The sequence below is a fragment of the Salminus brasiliensis genome, chromosome 10, assembly GCF_030463535.1.
Source record: "Salminus brasiliensis chromosome 10, fSalBra1.hap2, whole genome shotgun sequence".
In the NCBI taxonomy this organism is placed as follows: Eukaryota; Metazoa; Chordata; class Actinopteri; order Characiformes; family Bryconidae; genus Salminus; species Salminus brasiliensis.
In genome coordinates this window covers 778,427-792,682 of record NC_132887.1, presented here as the reverse complement: position 1 = coordinate 792,682, position 14,256 = coordinate 778,427, and the positions used below count along the sequence as shown (strand labels likewise).

Here is a 14,256-nt window from a genome sequence, read left to right as displayed (position 1 = left end):
ATATACTGGCCAACCAGTGCCACACCGGTACCACACCAGTACCAGACCAGGACCAGACCAGTATAAACCGGCATATGCTGCGTTTTGAACCCTGATATGCTGGCCAAGCAGTACCACACCAGCACCAGGCCAGTATAAACCAGCTCTGAATGATCTCTCACGAGTGTCAGGGTGCAGGAGAATTTTAAATGGTGTAACAGAAGGATGGAGGGCGGCAGCTCAGGAGTGTTCCCACACACACACATTCCTCCAGCGCTGTTCCATATGGCAGCAGAACGACTGTAGGCCAGTCACGACTCAATCCAGCCTGGAACACACGCACACACACACACACACACACGCACTGATCCATTCATTAACATGCCTCAGCTACATAGAGTGGCCACTTTAATAGAAACATCTACCTTGACACTCATTGGCCATTTTATCAGAAACACCCTGCACTCTGCAGGACTCGGATGATCCTAAATATTAGAGAGAGTGTTGAAGGCGATGCTCGCTTTACCTTTTTACAATGACCTTGGTGCTAAGAGGTCCTGATCAGTGGAAAGAGACCACCACGAGACCACCTCTGACCTGCTATTATGTGGGTGGTGGTCCATTCTTACACACACAGCACAGCTGTGACTGTGAGATGGTAGTGCTGGGCAACATCACAATATGTATTTCAGAGTATACTGAGAAAAGCGTCAGTGTGTAAGGAACGTTAAATAATTGCCCCTAATTACATAACTGGTGTTTTTTCTGTCCAGTCCGGCTTCAATCAAACCTCAGAAAGCCATAACATGATACATTACTGCTGGCGTTGAGTTAAACGCAGTGTGTGTTGGGTATCTCTAGACCAGGGGGTGGGTAAATCTGGTTCTGGAGGGCCGGATTCCTGAAGTTTTGGGCTTTTCCGGTTTCAGCACTCCTGATTCAGCTCACCTGTACATTGCCAGGTGTAGCAGGTCTGTTAGAGCCGGGAGACAGTGCTGGACTCCAGCCCCCAGCGCCCAGCACCGCTCTGGACCTTCATCAGGGGTCAGTTCCTAACCATAGAGCTGCTCTCATCCAGACATTTTTGGATGGTGGACCCACTCAGCCTGGCAGAGACATTGACGTGTAAAAGCCCCCGAAACTACCACTACCACAAACTAACCACACCATATGGACAAAAGTATTCGGACAGCTGCTCATTTACTGCTTCTTCTGTAATCAAGGGTATTAAACAGTTTCTCCTGCTTCTGTTGGAGTAACTGTCTCTACTGTCCAGAGAAGAAGACTCTCTACTAGATTTTGGAGAAGGAGCATTGCTGTGAGGATTTGATTGCATTCAGTGACAACAACATAGATAGGATGTTGGATGATGATGATCACCACCCCACTTCATCCCAAAAGTACTGGATGGAGCTCCTCCACCATCATTCCAGAGAACACAGTTCCTCCACTGCTCCACAGCTCCTCAATGCTGGGGGGCTTTATACCCCTCTAGCCCACGCCTGGTATTAGACAGCATGTTGATCTGCCAATAGAATAGGACTCTCTAGAGCAGTACTTCTCTTCTACAGGGACTAGACAAGCTGTGTGCATTTGCACATCTGTGTCAGCAACAGTGCAACTGAATGTAGCTGAATGCATTCATTAGCAAGAGTGTCCACAAACATTTGAATATTGCTGTGCTGAAAATGATGACCAGCCCAATAATATCTGGACAAGAGCGGCCGTCTGAGGCTTTCAGACAGAAGGCTGTAGATGCAGAGGAGTCTGGGAGTCTGCTCATGTATAAAAAAAATATTTATTTTTTTCACAGAAGAGTCAAAACTGCAATGTCCTCAGAGTCTGGATAAAATTGAAACTTGCAAGTGATGCAGTCAGAAGACAGATGCAAAACACAGAGAACACAAACTTGATAAATACAATAATCTACAGAAACAACATAAAGAATTATTATAAAGAAGGGTTTTCAGTTCTCCATGCCTCAAAGAGGAACTCCACCCAATCCTTCATTCCAAATTAATCAGTTAATATGTGAAGACTTTTTCAGAGTGGGGGGTTTGGTGTAAAGCACTCTGTTCTAGATAAGCTCCCCCAGTCAGAGCTGGTGTTCTACAGTGGAGGTTCTAGATAAGCTCCCCCAGTCAGAGCTGGTGTTCTACAGTGGAGGTTCTAGATAAGCTCCCCCAGTCAGAGCTGTGGTTCTACAGTGGAGGTGAAGGGAAGCAGCCGTCTGAAGCTCTAATAATAAAAGCTCCTCACAGAAAGTTCTTCACCTAATGGTGATGAAGACGCTGCCTGATGCCTGAGACACGGTTCTACCAGAGTTCTGAGAAGAGTTCGGCTCTAGAACCTGCTTTTAGAACCAGATCATTAAAATGGTGGAGGGATACATGCTGCAGGGTGTAGTGCAGCTACAGAAAGTAGTCCCTAAAGAGAACTGCATTAGTTGAGATAAGGTTTGGATAGGAGATAAATTATGGGCTGTATCTGTGTTGTTGTAGTCATGGCAATAGACGCCTGCTTCTATTCACCTCCACTGTAGAGAGATCAGAGTGGGTCAGTTTCTCTACAGTGAAGCTCAGATTCACACCGAACTCGACTCTGGATGAGGTCAGAATTTGGAAAATTGTGGAAAAGTGGAATACCTCTTTAAGCCAAGACAAAAGTAGGGATATTGCTTCTGTTTCTGCTGGAGAGTCTGCACTCAAAACTACCAGGATCACAAAACTAATAATAATAATAATAATAATAATAATAAAACAACAACAAAAAACTCAATGGTGATTCCCCGTTAGCCCAAATATAGCATCAGCCTGAGTCTGGAATACTGTATAAACATGTATATGAGGAAAAACTAAACTTAGGCAAAATAAATCCTGAAGAATCTCCTCATGTGCTGCTTCATAAAGCTCTGAGCATCATGCAGCGCCGGGACAGAGCCGGGAGCTTTTCTTATGCTTCCTTCTGCAACAAAACAGAAATCCTCAAATTCTCCAAAACCCCTGCTCTGATCAGCGGTCGTCATCCTGCGTCTGAAGCTGCGTCGGCTGGCTGGCTATTTGTTCTGACGGCGCTCCAGATCTGCCATCCAAAGCCAAACAGACTCCAGCAGACTAACACTGGAGCCCCTCAGCCCCAGAAAGCTCAGAGTTCAAAGCGAAGGTCAGAGGTGTAGCTTTCTGACCCACATGTCCCGCAGTCGTCACTGCGTCTTCCTGTTTCGCACCTGCACCACCTCTTTCCTCTCCTTCAGGAAGTTCCCAAACGCTGTGACCTCTTTACTCTCCTCCGTAACTGTGGGGGAGAAGAAACAGTGAGCGTTAAAAGGGGTCAAACAGGCTAACGTTGCTAAAGAATGGAAACTAGTAGTCACCAGTTTGACTGAGGTCATCTGAGTATCTGTTGCTCGGTGACCAGTTATTTTTCTTCAATTAACAGCATTAGCATCCCTAATAGATCTCTAACGCTGACCCATGTTATTGTGATCTACACTGAGGAGGCGGAGCTACAGTCTCTCATTAGGGTGAATATTAATAACGCTCTAAATGTAGGTATTGTGATATACACTGAGGAGGCGGAGCTAAAGTCTCTCATTAGGGTGAATAATAATTAATAATGCTCTAAATGTAGGTATTGTGATATACACTGAGGAGGCGGAGCTAAAGTCTCTCGTTAGGGTGAATATTAATAACGCTCTTAATGTAGGTATTGTGATCTACACTGAGGAGGAGGAGCTACAGTCTCATTAGGGTGAATATTAATAACGCTCTAAATGTAGGTATTGTGATATACACTGAGGAGGAGGAGCTACAGTCTCTCATTAGGGTGAATATTAATAAGGCTCTAAATGTAGGTATTGTGATATACACTGAGGAGGAGGAGCTACAGTCTCTCATTAGGGTGAATATTAATAACGCTCTAAATGTAGGTATTGTGATATACACTGAGGAGGCGGAGCTACAGTCTCTCATTAGGGTGAATATTAATAACGCTCTAAATGTAGGTATTGTGATATACACTGAGGAGGCGGAGCTACAGTCTCTCATTAGGGTGAATATTAATAATGCTCTAAATGTAGGTATTGTGATATACACTGAGGAGGCGGAGCTACAGCCTCTCATTAGCGTGAATATTAACGCTCTAAATGTAGGTACTGTGATATACACTGAGGAGGCGGAGCTACAGTCTCTCATTATAGAGATAGCGTTCTATGTGAACTCATTTGTGGAACATTGAAAGATTGAAAGATTTAATTGTCCATGAAATGCAGAAGGCTTGCAGAAATTGGCGTGGGATGTTAATAAATAAATAAATAAATAAATAAATAAATCCACCCACACGAAAACATTTTCATTCACGCGCAGTTCAGCTTTCAGTGCTTCAGAATGTGACTTGTCAGACTATTCGTTCTTTCAGCAGTGGGTTCCACCACCACCTCCAAGAGCCTGCGGCTGCACCAGCCTGCCTCATCCGCCTGCAGCTGGTGCCATATTGCCTCCCACCAACTCCGTGCCCAACAGGGCTGCAGTGATCACAGGAGTGGTAGCAGGCCGGCGTGAAGCCCAGTCTCACTTTTACGATATATAACTTTACTGGGTTTATTTCTCATGAACTTTGTGTATTGTTACAACTCATTTATTTAACGAATATTTTAAACAGGCCCAAAATGGCTGCTAATCAATACTGACTGCTACCTTTGTGATCAATGTCATCAGTATCACTGTCCATTTCCTCCTCGTCCTCTTCGGGGTTCCCTCGGGTGAAGATCAGATCACTGGGACCACTGATGCCTGATGCTTCTGAACAGAAAGACAACAAATAAAAACCCAGATGTTAAAAAGAACTGTTTTCATCAAAGTGATCAAGCTTGTTAGTATCTCGTCCTAGTCCTGTTCATTAACATTACTCATTCAGACGCTCTCAATTCATTATTTTCTCTTAAACTGAGAGTAATTCTCTGGACTGGCTTTAATTAAGGTACAGAGAGTTGAGGGAGTCTATTAACAGAGCAGGACTCTTCATGTTCAGATCATTTATGCTGCAGTAATGAGTCGAATTCGTCCGTCTCCCTGTATCACTGTACCTGGCTCCACAGCTGTTTCCATGGAAACTTCACCCATGTCTTTACGGAGACGCTCCAGCTGTTCCTGCTGTTTCTTAGTTTGCGCTTCAGCCTGGGAGCAGAACAGAACATTAAATCTAAGATAAGATAAACCTTTATTAGTCCCACAGTGATGAAATTCTCAATGGCAACCCATGTGAAATCTCTTCACATGCTCATTCTGACAGACTGTAATACACTACAGGAAGCGTAGGGGGCGCTCTATAATGCTCTATAATGATCATATGATCCACACGCTCATTCTGACAGACTGTAATACACTACAGGAAGCGTAGGGGGCGCTCTATAATGCTCTATAATGCTCATATGATCCACACGCTCATTCTGACAGACTGTAATACACTACAGGAAGCGTAGGGGGCGCTCTATAATGCTCTATAATGCTCATATGATCCACACGCTCACTCTGACAGACTGTAATACACTACAGGAAGCGTAGGGGGTGCTCTATAATGCTCTATAATGTTTATATGATCCACACGCTCACTCTGACAGACTGTAATACACTACAGGAAGCGTAGGGGGCGCTCTATAATGCTCATATGATCCACACGCTCATTCTGACAGACTGTAATACACTACAGGAAGCGTAGGGGGCGCTCTATAATGCTCTATAATGTTTATATGATCCACACGCTCACTCTGACAGACTGTAATACACTACAGGAAGCGTAGGGGGCGCTCTATAATGCTCTATAATGTTTATATGATCCACACGCTCACTCTGACAGACTGTAATACACTACAGGAAGCGTAGGGGGCGCTCTACAATGTTCATATGATCCACACGCTCATTCTGACAGACTGTAATACACTACAGGAAGCGTAGGGGGCGCTCTATAATGCTCTATATGATCCACACGCTCATTCTGACAGACTGTAATACACTACAGGAAGCGTAGGGGGCGCTCTATAACTGTGCTATGGAATCCTGCTCCAAAAATACATTTAGCAAATTTATTTCATGCAGGCGGACGTGGGTTGCCATTTTTGTTGCATATCATCAATAATAATAATAATAATAATAATAATAATAATAATTATTATCATCCACACAGTGTGGGGTTTAAGTGTTTGGTAAAGAAGAAAATAAAGCTAAAAAGGTAAAAATTTATAATCAGCTCTCGACCAGTATGGTTATAAAGCAGCTGTTCTCGAACCCTTAAAGTCCTTACAGACCCAGACACTGCAGATTTTTTTGATCCAAGCCAAATCCCAGCACTTTAGGATATAAGAAACATGTGGGCCAGCTCAGGATCCCGGAGAACCAGGTCGAAAACCACTGCCATCATGGGATATAAACTGGAACTGACTATAGAAATGAATGATGTGTGCACTCCTAACTGTGATTTACTACAGGAAGGACAGAGGTGACATGGCTTCTCTCGTTTAACTGCCTGATATAGGAACAGTTTGTTAGTTAGTGGACAGTCGGCTGGTCATCAGGTTAAACTACTATGATAAATAATCAGAATAAAAGCTGCAGGCCTATTAACAACCATTCATTACTGAAATCATTCATTACTGGCCTCCTCTGAGAGAGACAGGCCGTGATGGACGTTCTTGCCAGCAGCCCACCAGCGCATTACTCACCAGCTCTTTATGCAGCCGCTCATATTCAGGCCGATATTCTCTACAGATCAGAAAAAAGAAATAAGACGATCTTCAAACCCAGCCCACGCAAACCACACTTCACAATCTTCACTTCACTACACTTCATTCAGACGCTCTCCTGCTGCACATAAGAAGCTATATACAGGCTTATGCAGAGGTGTGTGCCGGGCCCTGGTCAAACGACATGTCGCCCTGGTCAAACAAACACTCTGCAGGAAACTTAAATAAGTACATTTTCTGCACATTTTCACACATCATTCCAATTTCTTTATTTAATTTAACCCATTATTTTCATAGCTCCATTCACTGGCCATTTTATAAGAAACACCTTCCTAGCATCACTGTCCAGGTGTGCAATTACAGACTGTTAAACTGAGTAAATGAACAGTGAGGGTGTATTAGACTACAGATGTGAGTTTCTATAGAGGATAGAGCTTAACCAGGGGTGCACAAACATTTGCACCAGCCTGAGTACAGCTATTTAGAAGTCTGCGGTGTGAAAAGGCCTCTGTACGTCTGAGTAAATGCAATACATACGTTTCGTATTCTTTAGCAGCTTCAGCCACCTTAACAAACAGCTCGTCCAGTCCAGAACCTGTTACAGCGGACACCCCGACGACCTACAAAAACACACACACACTTTTTTTATGAGCACAGAACTGCATTATCTATGCACACTTTTTGGACAAAAGTATAGGGACACTTATTATTACTATTAATAGTAAATAACGTTACTATTAAAATGTAAAAAGAAAGTACTTCTCTACAGGGACTAGACAAACTATGAGTGTGCATTTGCACATCTGTCTCAGAAATGTGGGACACTTAAAGTAGCATGCATTAGAAGAGGTGTCCTCAAACATTTGGACACACTGTGTAGCTTCAGCTGTGTTTGTGCATGTTGTTTGCATGTAATACATCAGAGAGTCCATACACTGCTTCCCACAGGCTAAAAGCACTCTCCAAACGATAGCCGAATAGCAGAGAACTCCAATTTCTGAATAGCAAAATTATAATATTTTAAACCACTATTATTAGAGAATTGGTATTTTTGCTCCTGAGCTCCCCCTACAGTTGGGCAATTCACTTTTACTACACTATAGTAAATACAAATTGCAGCTGTACACCTGCATTTCTGGACAGTGTGAGAGCTGCAGAAGCTTGATCTGAAGGTAGAGCAGCATGTGGACTGAGGTGGTAGAGTAACACTACAGGATTTTACACTAATATGACTCTATGGGTTCTGCAGCGTTACACAGCAGTTCTGGAGAGAGGTTCTCATCCTGCAGCTCCACCACCAAACCTCCATAGTGCAGTAGCAGCAGCAGCGGTCCGGCCCGGAGTGGGTATGACGGAGACGCTGATCCTGAAGCTGATCATTTGAGCTACAACAGAATGTTGCTTTAATACACTCCTATACAGCATGATATACCTGATACTACATGATGGTGCGACAAAGGGACCACCCCTTCCTTTCGAGAGATGGTTCCCACCCTTTGTGGAATGTAGAAGTGTGTGGGACAGTGTAAAGGTTGTGAATTTTACCCGCAGGTTTGTGTAGAACTCGTCCAGCACCAGGCTCATGGACCGCGTGAGGTTGCTGACGTACGACGTCTCCTGATTCAAAGCGTCCTGAAATGCCTCAAAGTCCTGCATCCACTCCACCGCAAAACTGTGGTCTATTATATCCGTCTGAGAGTTCAGAGACGGGGAGAGGAGAGAAGAGAAGGAGTATCAACACTGGAGGACTGTAGGACTCAACCTGATGCTGATGGTCAGTACTGTTATTGTGTGGATCTGCAGATGATAAATTGGGACTAAACCCACCTGGATCAGCTGGTTAGAGAAACAGGCCTATAATAGGTGCTCAGATTTCATGCTTCCTTAAACAAACACTGAATATTTATAATTACGTTCATAATCTACTCATGATGACTGATGATGCTTAACTACCTTGTTCATGACGACGATGAAGGGCAGCTTGGTTTTGTAAAGGATGCTGCAGTGAAAAAGAACAGATATCAGTGTTCAACACGTTACTACTGAAGCCCAAAAGCCCCACAAACTCACGTTACTTATTTTCTCTGTTTTTACATGATAAGTTACATGTAAAGTGAAGGTGAGGAAAATCAGGTAATATCACATAAATCAGACTGTAAAACAAGCTCTGCAAACTATTTATACACATGGCATTTTTCCTCCACTGTAAGCTGGCTGTACCCGTCATTTCAGTGATATTTCATATCATTCTGAAGCAGCGGCGGTGACGGGACACCACTGCACAATATATGTATCAGAAAGTCTGTATTTTTCATATCAGCCTGTTTTAAGTGATTATGAGAGGTCGGAAAATGATCAATGAAAAATTTATTCTGACCATTTTTGTAACCTAAAGCTGCACAAACACAGAAGGAGGAGATCAGGGGAAAGAGTAAAAGAATACAAATGCAGAACATGGGCCCAGAAATGTATACATAAATCAATTAATGCAAGCACTGCGTTACGTCACCATGTCAGTCACATGTAAACTTCAGCACCCCCTGACCGGTCTGTAAGCTGCTGGAATGAAGATGTAGGAGTAGACGACGCAGTGTAGTACAGACTGACCTGCAGGCGTAGAGCATGTTGGACATGAAGGTGACCGGATTCACACTGCGGGACGTGTCCATCACATACATCACCACACAGGGAAAAGAGGACGCCTGAAAAATACACACACACACACACACACACACACACACACACACACACACAGACACACATATTACTTAATTATATAATTATTACAAAATTTAATTATTCTACATATGATGTATGTATGCAGCATCTACACTACTCATCAAAAGTTTGGAAACATCTTGCACTCTTTCAAAATTGAGGATTTATTACCATCATAAATGTATTTTCACACACAATGATGTATACAAAAATTCAATTAATTCAAGAATGGAAAAGTTATTAATAAAAAAGGATTGATGAAAATGTCAAATTTAAATTTTCTACTTTTTTTGCCAATATCAAGAATTGCTATAGAAACACATTTGGTTAGCCCCACCCACTCAGCCCAGAGCAGTGGCAGATCAGCAAACTTGGGTATCAACCCCACAACCCTGTGATCAATAACCCAGCCCTCTAACCACCACTGATCCTAATATTCAGACAGTGCATGTGTGGATCAGACAGATACATACAAGTGCCTCTGTAATGATGGTTCCAGATGCTGACCAGGTGAACACTTCAATCTGACCAGGAGTGTCAATCAAAACGTACCTGCAAAGGTAAAATGGCGTGATAAAGTACTGAAGACATAATGTCACATCAGCAGGGAGGAAAGTTGCTGAATCTACACCTGTCGAACACTTACTGATGATTATGCTGCTTTTTCTCAATAAACTTCATGACCTGATGGAGCAAAGCAGGAGGAAACACTGTTACACACCGAGATACAACCCAAACAACCGGGAAACAGTGACACCCAGTGGACGGTTCAGGATTACCTGATCAAACCGAGTCGCAAACAAGTTCAGAGACGTGACGATTCCTCCATTCGGCCCTAATCCATATCTGTGTCAGAGTCAAAGAGCAAAACACTGAAATATAATGCTTCACTAAACCTTACTGGTTAGTAACGCTACTGGTGGGCGATTGGTTTTTATATCTGATATTAAATTCATAATTCTTGAATATAATGTATATATTGTTTCATTTGAAATGTTTCAGAAGGAATGTTAGGTCAAGGCTGAGCTCTGGACATAACTGGTCTTTAATAAAGATATTAAAACACCATTAATTAGAGAAGCACCAGAGCATTATAATTAGTTTTTCACGGACACAAATACAGTATCAGCGCTGATACAGGCACTTACACAGATTACACACAATTATGTTTGCAAACTTTAATAAAACCAAATGTTTTAAAAAACAGATAAAATCCAGTCATAAACAGTTAAGAATTATTATTTTTATTAGTAGTAGTAGCCCTTGAGCAAGGCCCTTTACCCTCTCTGCTCCCCAGGCGCTGGAGTTGGCTGCCCACCGCTCTGGGTGTGTGTGTGTACTCACTGCCCCTAACACATGTGTGTGTGTGAGTGTGTGTTCACTACCAGATGTATTAAATGCGGAGGACACATTTCACTGTACAGTGACAAATACGTGCACCTTTACCTTTAATAATCAGAACCTTTGTTTGGTTCTGAAACTAATAGTTGAGTTTCAGCAGCTTGTTTAAAGGAAGCACTGAATTCGTGAAGCTGAAAGTGAAATCACTGCATATTCTGTTTCTACACTGGTGTTTTTTCTCTGCTCTGAAATGTGAATTTAAACCCTGATTAGAAGCAGTTTAGTGAAGCTGAGGCAGATTCAGCTCTAATACCTGCCCGAGTTTCTGCTTTGTGACCATTTTTATTATTTCAGCTCAAATGTGCAGAACCTCAACCAGTAAACTCTGTTCTTTAAAGCTTATTAGATCTTATTTGGGATAAATTATAAAAAAGTACAACCCATAAAAAGTGGAACTCTATAAATATCAGGATTTACAGCCATCCATCCTGTATTCCAGTCAGAGCTGGAAAGGAATACGTGGTATCGGTGCAGCCCTAATACTAATCATTTAGATATGGGATCATCTCATTAATCTACTAGCTGAATCTTTTTGCTTTGCTGCAAACTGAAATAAGAGCCATAGTTTCTTTAACTGCTTGAACCGGCCGCTGAGGGGACGGGCCGCTGAGGGTGATGAACTGAGTGAAATGAACTGGTGGAATTATTAAGCTCATATTTTTGCCATATTTCTCAGCCTCCACCACAGCACCAGATCAGCTCCAGCACAGGCAGTCCATATCAGAGCAGATGTAAAGGATACTGTTTCATCACTTCTTTGTAGTTGACGGTGTCTCTGATGTCTGCAGATCAAACACAAACCAGTATTAATGTTTAAATCTTCTAAATAACTCAATTTACCTTCAGCCGACCCACTAAACCACAGCATAACCGAGCAGCTGGATTCCTCTACATTTACATTTACAGCATTTAGCTGACGCTCTTATTCAGAGCGACTTACAAGGTAACTCGTATTACAGAGGAGGTCAGTGTAGTGTTAGGAGTCTTGCCAAAGGACTCTTATTGGTGTAGAGCAGCACAGTCACCCACACCAGGAATCGAACCCCAGTCTCCCACATGGTGAGGTAGCTCAGTGGCAACTAGTGTTGTTATCTGTTGCGCCACACCAACCACCTCTACAGCTACGTTTTCATCAACTTTCTAATTAATTACAATTCATAACATTAACATGACTTTAAAAAAGTGTTTTAGTTACTGGTAATAAAATGTAGTGTTTGAGGTGATTCCTCTAATCAAAAATAATGCGTGGCTAAATTCTGCACTGCGAGCTTCACCGACATTCCCATAATCTACAGATCAGGACCTTGAGATCTGATCATCTGGAGGTCTCTCTGAGCTGTTTGAGAACTTTCCATTTAGAGCTCTGCTAAAGAGAGGCAAGCTGTCCTGCTGCACCGTGACGCTCGTGTGTTTGAGCTGCAGGAGCGTCACGACAGAGCTCCGATTAGTCCGCCTGCTGTTAACGCTTCTGCACAGCGCAGAAACCCAGCTCCAATTAAAACCCTTACGCAGTGTCTGAAACTGCTGAGTGGCGTCACTGTGTAGTGTACCTAACTGGAGCTACGCTGATCAATCAGATCAAGCAGATCAATCAGAGCTGCGTCATGTTTTTAACTGGAGCTGGAGATGATTTAATGTACGTGTGATCGTGCTCTTCCCAGCAGACTCTGTGTGAGTCCTGTTTGCCTAGATTTAGTGAAGCAAAGTGGAAAAAACACTATACTGAGAACTTTACTAGAGCGTTTGTCATATATATATATAGAATGTGATTTTTAAAGCTGCTGATCTGGACAGCAAGTGTTTATATACTAATATTAGAATAAACACTAATAATAATAACACTCCTACAGAAAGTGGTGGTGGTTCTCCATCACTGTGTTCATCATTAGAACATCTCCAAAGTTCTCCTCTCTCATGGAGTCTAGTGTTATTTAGAGTTCTCCTCAGATCAACACCTGGTTTGGTGGTAAATCAGGGCTTAATGATGGTAAATCAGGTGAGCTGCTGCTGCTGCTGCTGCTGCTGCTGATGGAGGTGAACACATCCTCCAGGCTGTGCTGGCTGGACTGGGGGGCGTCCAGGAGAACCCTGGAGGAACCGAGCTCTGTTCTTCAGACTAGCTCACCGACAAGATCTCACTACTTTCTTTCTTCAGAATGAGAAGCTCTTGTTTCTCCTTTTTACTGGATTCATGTTCAGCTGCTTTACCTGTTCTGAGGAGATCTGGAGCCTCTACTGTAGAACCCTCTCACTGCTGAGAGACGGGGGGTAGAGTAAAGCAGGTTAACATACCGATATTAGCTGGAAACGGGACTTCATGGACCGCAGGGTCGAGGTTAATAACGTATGGAGGAGAGGTCTTGGAGTGGAGAAAGGCAGTCAGACGCTGAAAGAGCAGAAATTGAAGAAGAGGGTTAATGAAGCAAAAAAACAACACTCATTTAGACTCATCTCTGCTGCTCTAGCATTTATTAAGCGTAATTTAATATCTGACTAAAGGGGCAGATATTATGGGGCTATTGATGACAGGGTTGTGGGTTCGACACCCAGATCGGCCACTGTTGGCCCTTGAGCAAGGATCCTGCTTGTTAATAATTATTAATCAATAATATAAATCAATAATTAATAATGAATTCCCCAATGAAATTAAGCCTATTAAATGTGTGTCTGATGAAAAGGCATTTTAATGAAGCTTTTAAGGCTTTTTCAGGTACAACAACCAGGTAAACAAAATTGATAAACAAGACAAAAAACACTTGTTCACTAGTTTGACTAAAACTGAGCATAGTGAAATTAATTTGCATGCTTAAAAATATATATTTATTATAAACACTAAACTAATACAGTTTAATTATAAGTTTATATAATTTACTAACGTGTTTATGTTTGTTTAACGCTGGATAGTAGGTATTTAGATACTTTTGGACGTGATTTATTATTATTTTATGATTTATTAGTAGTAAATGTATATCTTAAATGTATATTTTGAACTTAGTCAAGCTATACTGTCTATTTTTGCCGCTAAATTTGCCTTATTTTTCCTAACTGTCCGTTCCACCTTAAATGGTGCAGCAGTTACATTCGGGCGCCTGAGGCGCCCGAATGTAACTGCTGCACCATTTAAGGTGGAACGGAAGAATTCCACCTCGTGTATCTGCACCTGTACAAACGTGGTTTTCCCGGACCCAGCCATCCCCAGCACGATTAAACACACGGGCTTCTCCTCCATCTTCCTCTCCCTGGTCGTACTGAACACATTTTCTCCACCTTCGGGTCTATCCTCGCTGTTTTCTCCCGCCGCTCCTTCCCCAACTGCAGCCGCAGCAGCCATGCTGGATAGAAACACTACCGCAAACGCAGCGCCGCTGAGAACACGTGACAAGACCGTCCCCGAGTCGATGCTGCTTTTATCCGCCAGATGG

The 14,256-nt window shown here is 42.7% G+C and overlaps 2 protein-coding genes across 2 annotated transcripts in view; both read right to left on the bottom strand.

Moving 5' to 3' along the window:
• The window catches only part of stmn4l (stathmin-like 4, like), a 111,369-nt gene that overhangs the window by 18,269 nt on the left and 78,844 nt on the right, over positions 1–14,256 (bottom strand). The gene's annotated exons all lie outside the window — the stretch shown is intronic.
• Positions 1,759–14,188, bottom strand: gpn1 (GPN-loop GTPase 1). Its single transcript, XM_072688939.1, has 14 exons — positions 13,995–14,188; positions 13,127–13,220; positions 11,577–11,616; positions 10,213–10,279; positions 10,080–10,117; positions 9,907–9,985; positions 9,323–9,417; positions 8,669–8,714; positions 8,261–8,407; positions 7,253–7,335; positions 6,695–6,734; positions 5,063–5,153; positions 4,674–4,778; positions 1,759–3,273 (listed from the first exon to the last, which is right to left on the bottom strand). The coding sequence occupies exons 1-14, from the start codon at positions 14,163–14,165 to the stop codon at positions 3,182–3,184; spliced, it is 1,188 nt and encodes a 395-aa protein (XP_072545040.1). The 5' UTR covers positions 14,166–14,188; the 3' UTR covers positions 1,759–3,181.